We start from the raw sequence: 16341 nt of genomic DNA, 5'->3' as shown, positions 1-16341 counted from the left end.
CTAGAAGAGGAAGAGGGTTTGGGCAAGGTATGGTATGGCTGAAGACCAAGTGAAGATGGTTTTAGAGCTCACATACTAGAAAGCCCAGCCGTAGTCCCATGAGTGTGGTCTCCAGTCCTCTGGTCCCAGATTAACCGTGGCTTGGAAGACTTGAGTGTACATCATGTGTGCCACCATCCCAAGGAGACCTGATGGAAGGAGACAGGAAAGAAAGGAAGTTATGGCAGGAGCCTGAGCTGCATTCTTCAGCCTTGTGTGGGAGAGCGGCACTCCTGCTGCTGTGCATGGCCAGAAGCTGGAACACCACTTCTGCAAGGTTGCACCTACACCATCATCTCCTTGCAGTTCCCCATCACTGTTTCTCCCTGCTCATGTTCTCTTTAGCCACATGCTTTTTACTACCCTTTTCACTCTGATTCTCATCAGCTGAGGTGAGTGAATGTGAGAGGCTCTCAGTGTTTTATGTTTTTTTTCTGCCCACATGTGCCTGTCTTGCTGCTGTGCCTTAGGGTAACACACTTACCTGACAGCACTGAGGAGACAGCAGCAAAGGCATTGAGCTTCAGTCCACAGACAGGATTGCCAGTATGCAGCATTTCCACCATCAGGAGGATGAAGCTGATGAGCAGCAGGCTGATGTACAGCATCTCTGACCCCAGTGACAGCCACAGGATTCCTGCCAGGAATCAAAAACCCCTCATATCAGTGCCAGGTGGCATGTTTGAGGGAGAGTATTCCCCCTTCACAACCCAAACCTGAAAGGATGTCTGTTGGAAAGAAGGGAGAGAAGGAAATCAACCAGCCCCCAATAGCAATCCCCCCAGCTTGTGAGCAAGGGCTTGAAAGATGCTGAAGGGGACAGAGAATCTGCCACAGAAGATGGCTTGACTGCAAAAGATGAGAGGACCTAAAATAGCTATCTGTATATAAGCCAGCATTATTCACAAAGAGCAACGAAGAAGCCATGGGAGGAAAGATGGAGGCAATACCACTGAGTATTTGCACAAGACCTAGCAGTCATAGGCTGGCCACAAACATCTCAGCTGGACGTTGAAAGGTTCTTACCCATTAGTGCAGTGACGTACAGAGCAGATTTATAATCACAACAATGGAACAAAATTAATTTCAATCTGGAGCTCAACTGGTTAAGAAAAGAACTGCATGGCATGTCCGTGGTGATAGCTGGGACCTGGGACTCTGGAATTCACAAAGCCCCTAGCAGGCCTGTATTTCTCATTGAAACCTCAATTAAATTGAAAATGCATTCCTCGGGGTGGGTACCCAGCTGGAACAGTAACATTCATCACCCGCCCTGCCGCTTAAATGGAGAGCAGGTAATGTTCGTGCTGGGTCATCAGTGGGACATGGGTGATAGCACAGTTCTTAGCATGGCTCACTGTGTGCCAGGACTTGGAGCTGAATGAGGAAAGGCACTCTGTAACGCTGGGCTCTGGAAGAGCATGGGATTCACTGAAAAAGGCAAATGAAGCAGCACTGTGAGCACTACTGTTAGCAACTGTTAATGGCCTTAGAGGAGCCATTCCACTGGGGAAAATGAATGTGAAGAAACCTTCATTAGTGGGGTACTGACTCGACTCCTTAACGTCATTAGTCCCATGGAGTCACTCAGCTCTTCAACAGCAACTGAAGGGATGCGTTCCCAGCTTAGAGGAGCTGCTCCGCAGGCCCAGGCCATCCTGAGGTGTTACTGTGTGCAGGAAGCGGTGAAGGCAGGTGATGGAGCTGTTACACTGTGAGTGTCGATCAAAGTGATCTTCCAATTAATTTTGAAGAGCTCAATGTCTGACAGAACAGGGACTTTCTTTCAGATTTGTGTTGAAATTAGGCAAGGAGCAGTAGGAGGAGTGTTAGGGGGGACAGACAGAAAGATTTACAAAGACATGTACTCTGGTTGCATAAACCTATTCTCTTAGGAAAACTGGCTATAGGGAAGACACTGGAAGCACTAGAGCCAGAGACCTGGCCAGGTAACGGACCACAAGATGGTGAGAAAGCAGAAAAATGAATTACTGCTCCCTGTGAACTGAGCAGCTTGTGCTAAATGCAAAAGTAATTCTTACTGCAGTCAAGTCATTCATTTATGACAAAATGGAGATCTACGTGACTTCAAAATGATCTTGTAACATCATCATCATTTGATTTCTGTAAAATGCTGTTTCCAAAAAGAATAAGCATGAGACATTACTCTGCCGTGCTCTGCTGATACTGACCCAGGTTAATCTGCACAGTGACTCCACAGTGCATCATTCACACTGGACCCCAAGACTGTGAATGCACGGGGCTTTACAAAAGCAGGTCGTCATTCTTTGCCATTGTTTTTATAACAGGGGGAGCAAGGCAGAGAAAGAAGATGAGCTCCCCAAAAGCACTCATCTCCCTGGTGGTTGTTGCGATACCCCAATGCGTGTTCCAGCCCTTCTCTCACAGCTTAACCACTGGTACCTGCACGCCAGGCCTTTCCCCTCAAGTGCGAATGTCCTCTGAAATAACATGCCTCCAGTCTCCAGCTCTGGGAGCAGTTAGCAACCCCACACCACTTGAAAAGCTTTTGTTAACAATCCTAAATGAAGTTTCCATCACGTGTGCACATACATCCAGGTATACTGAAGTTCCCCCCAGGATAATTTGAAGCATCTGGGAGGAAATCCTTTGATTTTTAGCATCCATGAGGCCAGGATTTCACACCTGACTGCGGGGTCCCACCCTGCTGTCCTCACGGAGGTGAAGTTTTGCAGGTCGCTTGTCCCAGGGGGATGGTGCACTGGACAGCTATGGTGTGATACAGGGATTTGCTCTTACCTCTCTCCGCTGGTGGGGAAAGCTCAATAAAGCTACGGCATTTCTCCTCTGAAACACAAAAACAAGGGTATTAGTTTGTAAAACACTGTAGAGTAAGGCAAAAGAAAACCTCTCCCCCTCTCTCTCACTTCACTGCATAGCTCCAGTCATCTGAGCTTACCCACCAGATCTTCTCACTTCTACTCCCTTTCTGACCATCTTTCCATACCTTCACTGGGGCATGGCAGGAGAAGGCAATCTCCTAGGCAATGTCTCCACCTCTCTCTAGGAGGTGGCCTTTCTAGAAAAACTTCAGCAATCTGTAAATGGTACAAGCCTCTGGTAAATATATAAATCTGTTGCTACATATTCACCACATTGCTACAAGACTTTGATGACTGTTGCTCAGGCCAGTTAAGGTGTAGCTTACAACACACCACAGACCAGAACTGCTGCTGAGTACATGCACTCCCCCTCACCTCAGTCTCAAGCAAAGCAATTTACAACACTGATTTCCCAAGAAGAAGAAAAAATCTCTTTCCTGTGAAGTTCTCCTGTGACAGAGAATCACACAGAAGTGAAGTCTTCTGTCCTCACATTTTAGGAATGCTATTTAGACAAATGGTGCTTGTGTTTGCTTTGGCTTTTTATAGTGGCCAGATGCAAACTGTTATCTCAGCTGAGGGTCCACCATTATAATCTGTAAGTCTTTCTTAGCACTACTCTATACTGCATTTGTGGGTTCTGTCCTCTACATGGCATGGTATTTTCTCCCAGAAATACCAGCCTGCAGGTTTTTTTGTAAGAATCTCATTTTCTTGATTTCTATCCCCAATTCTAATCTCTCCCAATCCCCTATATTACTTCTATCATCCATGGCTCTCAGGATGCTACCCAGTTTAGTGCCATCTGCAGTCTTCATTAACTTGCTGTTTGCTACATCACCTAGAACTTTAATGAGGTTATTCAGTAATGGCTCATCTAAACCTGATCCTGAGATTAGCCTGAATAATGAAATCCTTTCTCCAGCTCAACTCAAACTCCTTTTGCCGATCATAGCCCCTTTTTTAGTTGTTGTTGTTGTCTCCGCACTTGCTTCCAAGACCCACAGCAGTGGGTGGCTTGTAGTCAATTCAGAGGAAGCTGAGGAAGCTGGGGACCAAGGCTGGCTTTGCACTCTACCCCATGCTCTGCTGCAATCCAGATGTAACCTGCTCTCAGCATTCCTTTAGGCATTGGGGTTATTCGAGGACTGCCTGGTGGCCAGACAATTCTTTCAGAGAAAGCTGTCAAATGATGTAGTCCCATTGCCATAAGCACCATGGAAACACACTCCAGCCCAAACCAGTCCCAAATAAACACACCTCCTTCCACAGCGTATCTGGAAATGCTCATAACGAAGCAATCGTCTCACTAGGACATGAGAGTTTCAAGCACTTTCCTGCTCCTGTCCCTCTTCTGCCTGCTTTAATTCATCTTTATTTACTTATGTAATTTTCAAACTCTGACAGCAACAGATAAGAAAGCAAGAAATGCTATACTAGAATGGTTGGTCAGTTAATCAGTTAAAAGAAGATGAGATGCTTATGTTTGGGGAGAACTGAAGGGAGGGCAGTAGACTCAGGGGAATGGGCCTGATGAAAGAAACTTTCATCATTGCATCTTTAGTTACAAATCTCTCTGTTGGCCACCTTCTGGGTCAGTTCTGATCCTTGTTGTGTGAACCAGGCTGTAAACAGCATCTGTGCACTGCAGAGTAGTGGTGTGGCACTGATTCCTGCAGAAGGACTTCAGCAGGGCTCGGCAGAAGCAAATCAAGGGTGAACAGAGACACCAAGGGGTCTAGGACAGGCTGCATGACCAGCCTCTGGCACTCCAGGGCCTACTGTGACAGCCACAAATGGTCAAAAATCACAAGTCAAATGTATCACAGTTTTACAAAAATTATTAAAAATGACAATACTGCAGCTCTAATCCTCAGGTCAATTTGCATCCTGATTTTGGTTCCTCTGTGGTCAGATCCTCAAGGTTTTCCCTGCATCTATAACGTAATACTTCCCTTTCTCTTTATTGTGTTGCATTTGTTTAAGAAAAGCCCAGTCCCTGTTCAATTCATGTAAATCCTCAGTTTGGTGATTTAAGGAGAATGCCAACAATTGCAGTCCTCACAGTTGTCAACTACATACTGACAACACTGAATAAAATCACCGTGCTTGAATTTCCTAGGGGATGTGCACAAATGAGCCCTTTAGAGCATGAGCTGAGCTTTGTGTGGGAATGGAGCTCTGGGGAAAGGGAAAGGAGGCCCACTCCAGTTCACATCAGGATGAACGGTGCCACCATAAAGCCACTGCCACCACTTTCACTTCACATCCCCTATTCCAGACAGAAAGGCACACCAGAGACAGGAATAGTCCCTTGCCACCCTCTGTAAACATCTCAATGAAGGACAGAAATATAATGACAGTGCGCAGGGCTGGTGCCATCTAGGAAAATGAAGACGGCTTTTCTACCAAGCGTTGTCAGCCTCTGCCTTTCATTTCCAAACTCCTGTGGAATAAAATCAAGGGAAGAAGCTGTGTCTGGCTGGGCAAGACGCTACCTGGCCCTTCCATGCTCTCTTCACAGGAAAGCCACATCCCCGTGTGGAAGTATCTGAAGGCAAAGCGGTCATCCCCAGTCTCCCAGCTGTAGTGCACGACATCCTGGGATGAAGCATTGCTAGCACCTGCATCAGGTGGCATGGGGACACCAATGCACTTGGTGGCTTTACTCTTCCCACACAAAGGCTTGGGCACTTTCTGGGTCCCAGTGCACCAGTAGCTGCCGAGCAAGGCGGTGGTGGAGAGGCTGAGAGCCAGCAGGTTCAGGATGACTGCCAGGAAAGCACGGCGCCATGGCAACACCTTCAGCAGCTCCATCTGCAACACACAAACGGAGGGACTGTCACGCCAGCCATTTGTCCCACCTAGTGTTACGAACCCTAGCTCTTCCCAGGGGGTACCTGTGGGGAGGGGATACATGTAGGAGAAGCACTCTGCCCTCCCCACGATGTCCCAACATCTCACCCAGCAAGGAAGGACGATTTCCTAAAAGCCAAAGCGACAGAGCAATAGCTCAGTTTCAACCATTTCAAAATACACCGAATATGTGTACTGGGGAAGATTGGGTGACCCAGTGGATCTACCATGGAAGAGTACACCAGTGTGTGTGAGCACAAGCAACGTGCAAGGGGTGATCATGTTCACTTCATCTCGGAGAGGGTAAGGAAAAGCTGTTAACCAGCTTCCCTAGAATGTCGTGTGTTTCCATTAGATGGGGCATGATGAATGCTTTGTCCAACTAAGTGAGAATTCTTGCTGCCAAGTGTCCCAAAACACTTCTTCCAGCACCGTTCATACTGTACCTAGGGAGGCAGGTAGGATATTGATTTCATAGTAGGGAAAGGCAGGGAAATGTTCCCAGATCCCAGGGAAGGTCACACTTCAAAACTGACCTGCCCAAGAGAGACACCCAGGTATTCACACCCAGCAGCTTGAGTTCAAGCCACAGAGCAGCACCTCCCACCTGAAGCAAGCACTGCTTTGCACATCAGAAATTTGGTAGGGTTGGTGGATGACAGTGTCTCTGCTTTCATACCAAGTGCGAAAAGTTGTTTTTTTTAAGAGTGAATGTTGTCACAAACAGTCTTCCCAGTTTCATCTCATCAGAATAAGGAATTCTGAAAGCAGGTTGTATACCAGGGTCCTTTGGTCTTTCTCACTCAGAGAGAAGCTTAAGATTTTAAGGTTCCTGCAAAACCCTGCACTGACTTCTGAGAACCCCATCTTATCACGCCATGGATTGATTAGATGTCATCTACCCACACATCAACTTTCATGTAATCAACGCATACCTCTTCCCACATGGCACTCCCTATGTTTGGCACAACTTCATCCAGCTACTCCCACCCTTTCCTATTTATGACTCTTAAAATCTATTTGGCCATGAATAGATTCAGTTTGTACAGACACTGCCTGCTGCTGGGCCTCTTCACATAACTTCTGTTGACTCACCCAACATTGAATGTGTGAGAAAGGCCCAGCACACTGTGGACACCACTATAAATAAATGATAAATAAACGATTGCATTGTTTGTGACAGTCTTACAGGATACAGCCAAAAGCAGTGCAGTTAGGAGCATTTGTTCTAATCAGCAAGCTCAGAAATGTGGTCAATAAAGATGTTGCTGAAGCTCTGCTTGGAAGACAGGACTCGATTAGCATCTCATCACAATGAAAAAACAGTGCCTAATCCAGAACATTCTCATCAAAGGCAAGAAAATACCCAGCTCCTGAGAAATTCCTACATTGTCTTATGCTCTGGCTTCTTTTGTCTCTTCTTCAGAGCATTTCTCTCTTTCAGCAACGGAGATGCTGCACCCTGGAGCTGGTACTGTCTCAGTGATACAATAACAAATGACTTTCACGATCTGAAGGCATGCTGGGTACAATCAACTTTCATAGAGTGGATATTTGCCAGGAACACACTATTATATGAAGCTTTCTGGCTAAGGTTGGTGGTAAATTCATTTCAGAAAGGTTTTTCAGCAGAAAATTTGGCTTATGACTTAAAAGGAAATTATAGATAAAATTGCCTCAGAAACATGATTTTTCATCTGAAAATAGAAGCCTTCATTGCACAGTTTTTCAGTTTTTCATCAATTCTTGATTATATTTTCTGTCACCAGGTTTCAGTTTGCTCATAATTTCACTGAAAATAATCTTTCGACTCATAATATTGACACACACACACAAAAAAATCTTCTAATTTAAATCTTCAATAGTGGGAAAAATATTCTCTCCATTTGATTTGTATCAGTAGGTCAAAGGCCATATCATTTCAGAACAAGTGATGAAGAGAAGAGAAGAGAAGAGAAGAGAAGAGAAGAGAAGAGAAGAGAAGAGAAGAGAAGAGAAGAGAAGAGAAGAGAAGAGAAGAGAAGAGAAGAGAAGAGAAGAGAAGAGAAGAGAAGAGAACTAGTCAGAAGAAGGAACTGGATCAAGGATGCCGAGGATGTAGGAGACAAGAAGCAAATCTGAAATACTTCCTGATGAGAATACTTTCAGAAGTTTCCTTCCATAAAAGCCAAACACTTACTGAAAATAACTGACCACAGTATCTAGATAGCCCCAAAAGGAAAGAAGGTTGAATTTACCTTACCAGGAAGTCCTTGAAGTCCTGTTAATTTGGAGGAGTAATACAGAAATGGAACTCACGCTTTGTTTTCTGTTTTTCTCATCTCTAAATTTTCCGAGAAACCAAACTGCTCCAAACCCTCTTTCTCTTTCGTCTCCTCCCCTCCTCCCTTGCCCACCCCTCTCTCCATGATTATTAAATGCTATCCCTCCAGCCAGCAGCTGTTTTGTGGAAAATGGTCATTTTATAATCCACAATGCAATCACAGCACAGCTGTTCTGGGAGATTATATGGGAAGTGCTTGGTGCTGTGGGCTGGGATTAAATGCAAAAGGGCGACCTGCATTCACTGAGTAAAAAGCTTCAGTAAAACATGAAAAGATCCCAGCCATCTCTGGGCACTGGATCTTTGGGAGCTTGAATGGAACAAGCTGCAGCTCTCTGACTGGTGCTGCAGGGGACGCGTGACCTTAGCTCAGAAATTACCAACACGCTTAGCCATCAGTTAACCCCTTGCCCTGTGCACAGCCTCAGTAGATGACAAAGACCACAAGCCCCCAGCCCTAGGATATCTTCCTGGCCAGAGCTGCCAATCATAGAAAGGGGAGAAATAGGGTGAAGAAAGTTCATGCAACTGCATCTGCTCTGAGGACTGCGGTTTCAGACCCTAAAGAGGTGTCAATCCAGCCCTCCCCTTGGGCACTGGAGTTTTAATGAAAAAAGAAGCCCATTAGCAGAACCAGTGCTGAGTGACACTGTGGCATCACCAAAGGGACAGAGGTGTGTGAAACAGTGACAAGTCAAACAAGCCCAGTATTCAAAGGATGCTGTCCCTCGTAGTGGCAGCTTTTAGCAAGGCATAAAGTTCACCAGGAATCTCAGCTCCCAGAAGCTTCACATCGGATGAATTTGGGAAGCTAGTAAGAGAGACCAGAAGATTCACATTCACTCAAAGTCACCTTTGAGCTCTTATCCTAAAAGTGTAAAGGTCCTACAATACTTGAGGGCTTTGCAACAGCTTGTTTGGCATCAGAACAGCAAGTAAGAATGGCATCACCTCTCATGAGAAAGAGCAGTCGCTAGAGGACATGGAGCTGCTCCACACCGAATCAAAGTGCAAGGGAGAGGAGCATCCCAAAGGTGCACACCGCACCATGCCCGCAGGACCCCGCAACTTTGCTCAGTGCTGGGGTGAGGTTCCTACTGCTGCAGGAAGGGAGCAAGGCAGGAGGTGCCCCACGGCTCTGCTGGGATGGAGGAAACCAGCGGTCCAGCTACTCTCATCCCCTGCGTCTAGCACCAGAGGCAGGTGTACAAATAGCTCTGGGTGCAGCACAGCCTGGGGCAGCCCCTGTACAGCACAGGCAGCAGAGAGAGCCGAGAGGTTCAGGAGCCTGCACATGGGCAGTGCTGTCACAGGCTCCTGACCCTCCCTGCCCTCAGCAGTACAGCTGGGAGCTGTGCGGTTATTTTAATCCTAGCCACTGCATAAGCTCCTCTAATATAGATAATCATCTCTAAGATGGGCTAACTGAAAGTAATGCTGAATGTTTTCGTGCTTCATAGGCTGTCTGCAGGTTTTTTGATTAATAGCAAGGCTCTGTTCAACACAGATGTACTTAATTTACTGAAGGAGGTATAGTAACAGCTGATGCTGTTTAAAAAGGGAGTGGTAATATTTTTTCATTGTTCATTCTTTCTGCATCTGGACACCTTAAGTTTGGCTTCTAAATGCTCAGTTTGGCTTCTAAATGCTCAAAACAAAACAAAAACTGGTTTTCAAGCTCAAAAATGCATAAAATTAATCTCACTACTGATAGTCCCTAATGTTAACATGTTCTTAATTTTAAGCATGATGAATGTCACATTAAAATCCAGGATGCTATGTCACTTTCTAAAGCTAGGATCGTGGCATATATATTGATGAAAAGAGACTGGACTTAGATTTATATGGATAAGAATTCAGGTTTAGAAAACAAATTTATCAGAATTATACTATGGTTTCAAAAATATATCAGACTTAGTATTCTGAATAATGGCAAATATTTATCCTTCCAGAAGATGGCAATATTACTCTAGTCTTCTTTTTGGGAGTCTGATGCTCACGTGTTCGCTGGGGGGAAGTGACACCCAAGTTTAGACTTCTATTCCTTCCCTTTTTTTTTCCCTCTCTTTTTTTTCTTCCATTGCTATGAACAAATTCTCTTTCCCTCACTTGAGGATGTGGGGGGTGGCTCCTTCTCTTTCAGTTATCTGAACACGAGAGACTTTTGAAATCAATGGGAAAGAAAAAAGCAGAATAAATGGAGAAGCTTAGCGGGTCATTTGCTCCACCTTCTGCCCTGCACAAAACTATTCTTTCTAATATATTTTCCAGTATTTTGTCAAGTACCATATTAACTTTCTCAGCATGTTTCCATTCCCAGATTATTGTGCTCAGCTCATAGAACATCGACACCAGAGCACATTTCCTGATGTTCAACAAACTTCCCTTAGCAAAATTTTATGTTATTTCTTTTAAAACCTGCATTCCCACCTCGCCTAAATCTGATCAACTAGGGACAGGAAAACACAACTCTGTCTGTCTTTCACCCTACTGTGCCTTGCAGTTTTCTCCTCTTTGTATCTGGCATTTCCCACCATAGCTTGGCTTCACTAGAGGTTTTGGATGTCTCTTTCTCTTTGAACTCAGCAGCAGCCAGTCCCTGGTGACTCGTTTAAAGTTCACCCATTGAAGTGAATGCCCATAGCAGTTGGTTTCCTGTGCTATCAGCCAAGTGCTTGGCTTATGGAAACAAAATGAGGAAACAAAATGTACAGCACAATCTTAGCACAACACCTCTGTGGAGATTGCCAAATCTACAAAAGCTTGAGGGTTTAGAAGTGATGCATTTTCATCCCGTCTGTATCACATATGTGCGTAAGTGCCACAAACCATTTATGCCCCTATCACTTAGGGCGTAAGTGCCCAACAGTGACACCCTCAGCTCCCAGGGATGTTGGTGGGAAAGGAGGCCAAGAAGCCCTTACCAGATAGGGCCCAACAACTGCAGTACTTAACTGGCAGATCTCAAGAGGCACATGGCTCTTCATAGCCTTCCATGCAGCTCTCCTCCCCCAGGGTGCCAGGGATCATACGCTGTCCTGACATCAGCTCTTCAGCCATCCTGAAGAGGAAGACAGAGGAGAAAGAATTACACCCATAAAGTCACTATTTACACCCCTAAAGTTGCTCTTTGAAACCTGGACAAAGGCACGCTCATACTCACCCCTCATTCCACACATTCTTCGCACATGACACTTCCGTGCTCCGTCCACCCACCGCTCCTGTTTTTGCTGTTTTTACAGGAAGACGGTCCAGCACTGCAGTCCCCTCCCTTGCTGCCACACAGAGAGCAGGATGTCTCTGGGTGGCAGTGACACTGAGAGAGCCAGACTTCTCTAAGCCAGTGACAGACTGCAAATGCCAGATTTCTTCCTGAGCTCTGAATAATTCCACTCAGATTGTAACCTTTATTTAGCTGTTTGCATGATGCATTAACTCTTGCTCTGCAAATGACCTCACCAGGCATTTTTTTTTAGTCAAAGCACATTTAAAGGTGAATTCTGTTTTTAAACATGAACAGCTTACATTGCTAGACAGCACGTCTGTGGCAGAACAGACATAAAGATTGAATTGGAACAAGTAAATTCATCTTAAAACTGAACAAACAAGCTTGCCATCATTTTGAACCTAACTTATTTTCCCCCCCAGACAAGTCTTAGTTGGCTAATTTTTTTTCTATTTAATCTGTATTATTTGAAACATTCAAAAAACACATAGAAAGTAGACATAGAAAAGAAAATAGTAAGATGCAACAACACGGACTTTGAGGATTCACTTAAAGATTCTAAATGCCACAATTTTTAGATTTGCAGTATAAGACAAGTTAAAGGGAGGTTGCTTTTCACAGAGTACTTAAACTTGGGTTATTTTAGGATGTGTTTAGCTGAGCACACAGGAAAAAAAATGTTTTTTATCAAATTTAGTCAACTGCAAACTATAAGCAGACAAGAAAAAGACAACTTTTTATAGACCTCTGTAAGGACATTAAATAAGATCCAGTCCTAGAACAGCGGCCGTACCACCCAAGTATATAACATTTTACCTTACCCACTGCTCACTATCTTCATCAGCTCTTCTGAGACATCCAGTGAAATATTACAAGGTGAGCATGGATTCACCCCACTTCTTTCTTTCTTTTTGACTAAACATGTAACAGTCAAGAAATTCTATGAGATCTTACCAGATGCTTTGAAATGTAGCAAGTTTGTCATTTTATTGATGGGTTAATTCTTTTCTCAGCTTGCTAATTCATCACAGTTGTAGAACCAGCAGGGCGTCCACCTCTGCAGAATGCGTCTTTATAATCTGGAAATTATAAAATTCCCTTTTATGAAAATTGTTGCCAGTTTTAAATCTACCAGTTATGGGATCTCAGTTTGTTCCTGTACAGAATCACAAACACCCAGACTCAATGGCTGTCATGGGTTCTTTTTTTTTTTTTTATTATCAAGACAGACCACTACAACAACAGTCTGATCTCCTCTGTAACTGAAACCAAAGAACTTCAATCATTTCTAGTGAAACACAGAGCTTCTGCTGGAGTTACAGCACATATTTTATAAAGCTACCTCATACCGTGCAACAGGATATGATGGGAAACCCGTCACATCCTTAGAGAAGTTGTTCCAATGGTTAGTTAACCTCATTCTTAAAACTTTGTTCTTGATTTGCAATCACAGCGTGTCTGCTTTGGTTTTCCCACCTCATCAGGCTGCTCCAACACACAAATAAATAGCCGGTGAAATGATTTCCTAAAAATGTTATTGCAGGAGTTACAAATCAATGCATTTCATTAGAGGCACACAGTGTGATCTAATAAGCTGGCTGACAGCCCAAATTCCTGGTTCTGTACTTGGCTGTGACACATAATTTTCCCTTCTTATAGGCCAAGTCATTAGTGGTACGTTTACACTGCAGTCAAAGCAGTGGCAGGGATGAGGAGTAAACATTTGGTGCTTGTTTTAATTTGGTGTTGCTAGCAATTTCACTCCAGCAGTAAGGAGCACAATGTAGGATACAAACCTCAGTCCAGAGAGAGAGTAAATTAAGCCGTGCTGAATTCCACATTGCAACGGCTAGACGGATAGGTCAAAAATAGCTTGCTTCTCTACATTAAAAAGTTGGGTCTTCACAGTCATTCCTATGGACACAAATCTATAGCACAGCTGATCCTCATTGATGTTGGAATAAGCATAAAGCTGGTGGGAAAGAGACACTATTTTGATAATGAAAAATCTCAGGGATGTAAAATTAGTATGTTCACAGAGTGCACTGCATATGTAGGTGATCTTGGTTTCAAAGTAGTATTTAATGCCAATTTTAAAGCCAAAAAAAAAAAAATGAAACAGTACAGTTGAAATATATTGCATTTGGGTTTCATGTATGGAAATGGGTAAGTCAAAGCAATAGTTCTGGGCTTTGATTTATATTTTCCTGCATTTCACTATGGTGAATCAGAATAAGAGCCAGAGGAAGCCTCCAAAGATCACCTAATCAGTCCATCTCTATCAACATGATGTAGGCACCCTGAAGACCTTCAAGCCTACAGTTAACATTTTTGGTAAGGCAGATACTTCTACATCCTGGATTAAAATCAATCTATTCCTTTATAATATCTTGATTTCAACCTAATCAAAATATCCAACAGAAAATTTTACCATCTCTGCTAAATGCCTAAGGTCTCCGTCCCACATATGAATTATTTACTCACATGGATCGTCCCCTGGAGGTCATTGAAGCTACATGGTTTACTAAAGTTATACTCATGAGCTAGTACTTGAGGAACCAATGCTTCAAAGGCAGACTCTAAGCTAGCAGGAGAGGTTTGGAAATCAAAAAGAGTGAGTAAGACAGAGAGTTAGCTTTTTTGAGGTGAGGCGTGGGAGGTGTTTTCGTTCTTTAGCTATTAAAAACTCCTTGCTTTGGCATTCGAAAAGAGAAAAAAGAAAAAGAAAAAAAAAGAGAGAGAGAACTGGGAAGGGAAGGATTTGTGAATAAGGAGGCAGAATGGCAAGAGGCACAGCGACCTGGGCAGCCAGAAGGCAGAAGGGAGTTTCTCAGGCTGGTTTCCCTGACAGAACAGCGTTGGCAGTAAGTGCAGGTCAGAGGAGCTGAGGTCAAAGATGCTGGTCTAAAGGGAATAATAAAAGCACCCTTCTTTATTGCTCTGAGCGGAGGTTTTATTACAGAGGGTGCTTCGAAAGCAACAGTGCTAAATATTGAAATTCGATGTTTTATCTTTCTGGACGTCCTGGTAATAATCCAGGATTCAGGCCTGAGGGCTTCTCTTTTTCCCAGACTTAATGAGGATTTCAGCTCCCTTTCCATCCCCTCGTGGTGCTTTGGAGCTACCTCTTCACAGATGGTCCTGCCGCTGAGCACCATCCTGTGCTCATGCCTCCCCTGCCCCTGCGCGCTGTGCCAGGAGCACGGCAAGGCTGCCTGCACACCGGGCAGGGTACCGGGCCTGGACACAGGGCAGTGGTGGCACAAGCTTGAGCCCCCAGCCCCGCACCATGGCAGGCCTGGGGGCAGCAGGCAGTGCTGTTTGAAGGCCCCCAGGGGAGAAGCAGAGCTCGGTGATCAGCACTCTCTTGTGTGCACTTCCCCACCAGCAGCGTGGGCCTCAGGGCCCAGCTGCAGCACGGGGCGCCCAGGCTTCCCCACGCGTCCAGGGGGAAGGGAGTTCCCCGCTGGTGGAAACGGAAACGAGAAGTATTTTGGAGACAGCACATGAGGAGCTTGGGCGTCTCCCTCTTCTCTCCTGCATTTTTCTCCCGTCCTTACAGCCAGATTTCCGGGTGCCAGAGCTCCCCCCTGCCCTCCTGACAAGCCCAGCAGCAGCATGAGCAAGGCCGCTGCCTCCTGCCCCTCCTGGGCCAGGGCAGGCCGGGGCGAGGTGCCCTGCAGCTACTGCCCGGCCCTACATGCAAGTGCAGGGTAACCCGGGGCCCTCGGCGTTACTATTTCCATCAGTCACGCTGTTAAAAAAAATAAAAATACAACTAATAAACAACTGTCCTTCCCCAGTATTGTTTCTGAGTAGGCTCAAGCTGCAATTACTCAAAGGCTTGTTATTTAGCCAGATACGGGGCGTGGATTTTGTGATAGATGGCACAGGGTGCCTTCCTGACAGAAAAAAAAAAAAAAAAGTGATTTATTTTAGAGGGAGATGTTGCTATGAGGGGCACTTTTTAAACAGAAAACGTCATTGAGTTGTGTTTTTTTTTTTTTTTAATATGGATAAAACAGAATATTCCCTTGCCAGCCTTGCTCTCAGAAACAGCTAAGTGGTTTTGACTGAAATTAAAAACAAAACCAAAAAGAACCCAATAAAACAGCTGAAACAGACGTGAGCTAGGAGATGTTGGCTCTGAGTTTGGCAAAGTCAAAAGCAACCGAAGCCAAATCTTGTGATGGGTTGTGTCAAGTGACTATAATAAAGAGACAATGCTACTAGCAATGTCTTGCATGTTCTGCACACCATTAACATATTATTTCACCATTAGCTTTTCCCATGTAGCCAAGGATTATAATTGCTGAGCTTTACAGCTAAGTATTAAGTGTTGTGGCTGCACAGCTTGACAAAACACAAATTATTTGCCATCACCTGAACAGAGTAAGCATGAAGGAAGGAGAGCATTTTGCTAGCGTGCAACCAAGGGCAGAGCTTAGAGAAATTAGGTCAGGCAGAATGGAAAGAAAACTTCAGAAATCAGAAACCTCGTCCAAAGAGAGAAACGTACTTGTCTGTGGAACAGTCTCTCATGGGAAGCAATGGATGCCCGGGTGCTTAAGTCATACGCAACCAGACTGGATAATGCACTGGAAAATGTACTGTAGGCAAGAATTTTGCAGAAACTGGGCTGAGCAAGAATGTGAGAAGATGGACTGGATGAGCTAGCAAGATTTTTCCTTGTATTTTCTTTTCTTTTCTTTTCTTTTCTTTTCTTTCTTTTCTTTTCTTTTCTTTTCTTTTCTTTTCTTTTCTTTTCTTTTCTTTTCTTTTCTTTTCTTTTCTTTTCTTTTCTTTTCTTTTCTTTTCTTTTTTTCTTTCTTTTCTTTTCTTTTCTTTTCTTTTCTTTTCTTTTCTTTTCTTTTCTTTTCTTTTCTTTTCTTTTCTTTTCTTTTCTTTTCTTTTCTTTTCTTTTCTTTTCTTTTCTTTTCTTTTCTTTTCTTTTCTTCTTTTCTTTTCTTTTCTTTTCTTTTCTTTTCTTTTCTTTTCTTTTCTTTTCTTTTCTTTTCTTTTCTTTTCTTTTC

General features: G+C 44.2%; 1 protein-coding gene across 9 annotated transcripts in view; it reads right to left on the bottom strand.

Annotated features, from left to right (window-relative positions):
- The window catches only part of GSG1 (germ cell associated 1), a 92420-nt gene that overhangs the window by 2218 nt on the left and 73861 nt on the right, over positions 1-16341 (bottom strand). Inside the window, exons 3-9 of one of the 9 annotated variants that reach the window (XM_083832213.1) lie at positions 12263-12387; positions 11246-11357; positions 11007-11143; positions 5402-5720; positions 2821-2868; positions 524-676; positions 77-188 (exon numbers count right to left, since the gene is read on the bottom strand). In XM_083832213.1, the coding sequence (XP_083688339.1) occupies positions 77-188; positions 524-676; positions 2821-2868; positions 5402-5720; positions 11007-11069 (695 nt within the window). In that variant the 5' untranslated portion in view covers positions 11070-11143; positions 11246-11357; positions 12263-12387. Of the gene's footprint in view, positions 1-76; positions 189-523; positions 677-2820; positions 2869-5401; positions 11144-11245; positions 12186-12262; positions 12617-16341 lie in introns of those variants that run through there. The other 8 variants (XM_083832215.1, XM_083832214.1, XM_083832216.1 and 5 more) reach the window with 8 other exon arrangements.

The sequence above is a fragment of the Anser anser genome (genome assembly GCF_964211835.1).
Source record: "Anser anser genome assembly, chromosome: 1".
NCBI lineage: Eukaryota > Metazoa > Chordata > Aves > Anseriformes > Anatidae > Anser > Anser anser.
Note: the sequence above shows the minus strand (reverse complement) of the source record. Positions and strands in the feature narration are given on the sequence as shown.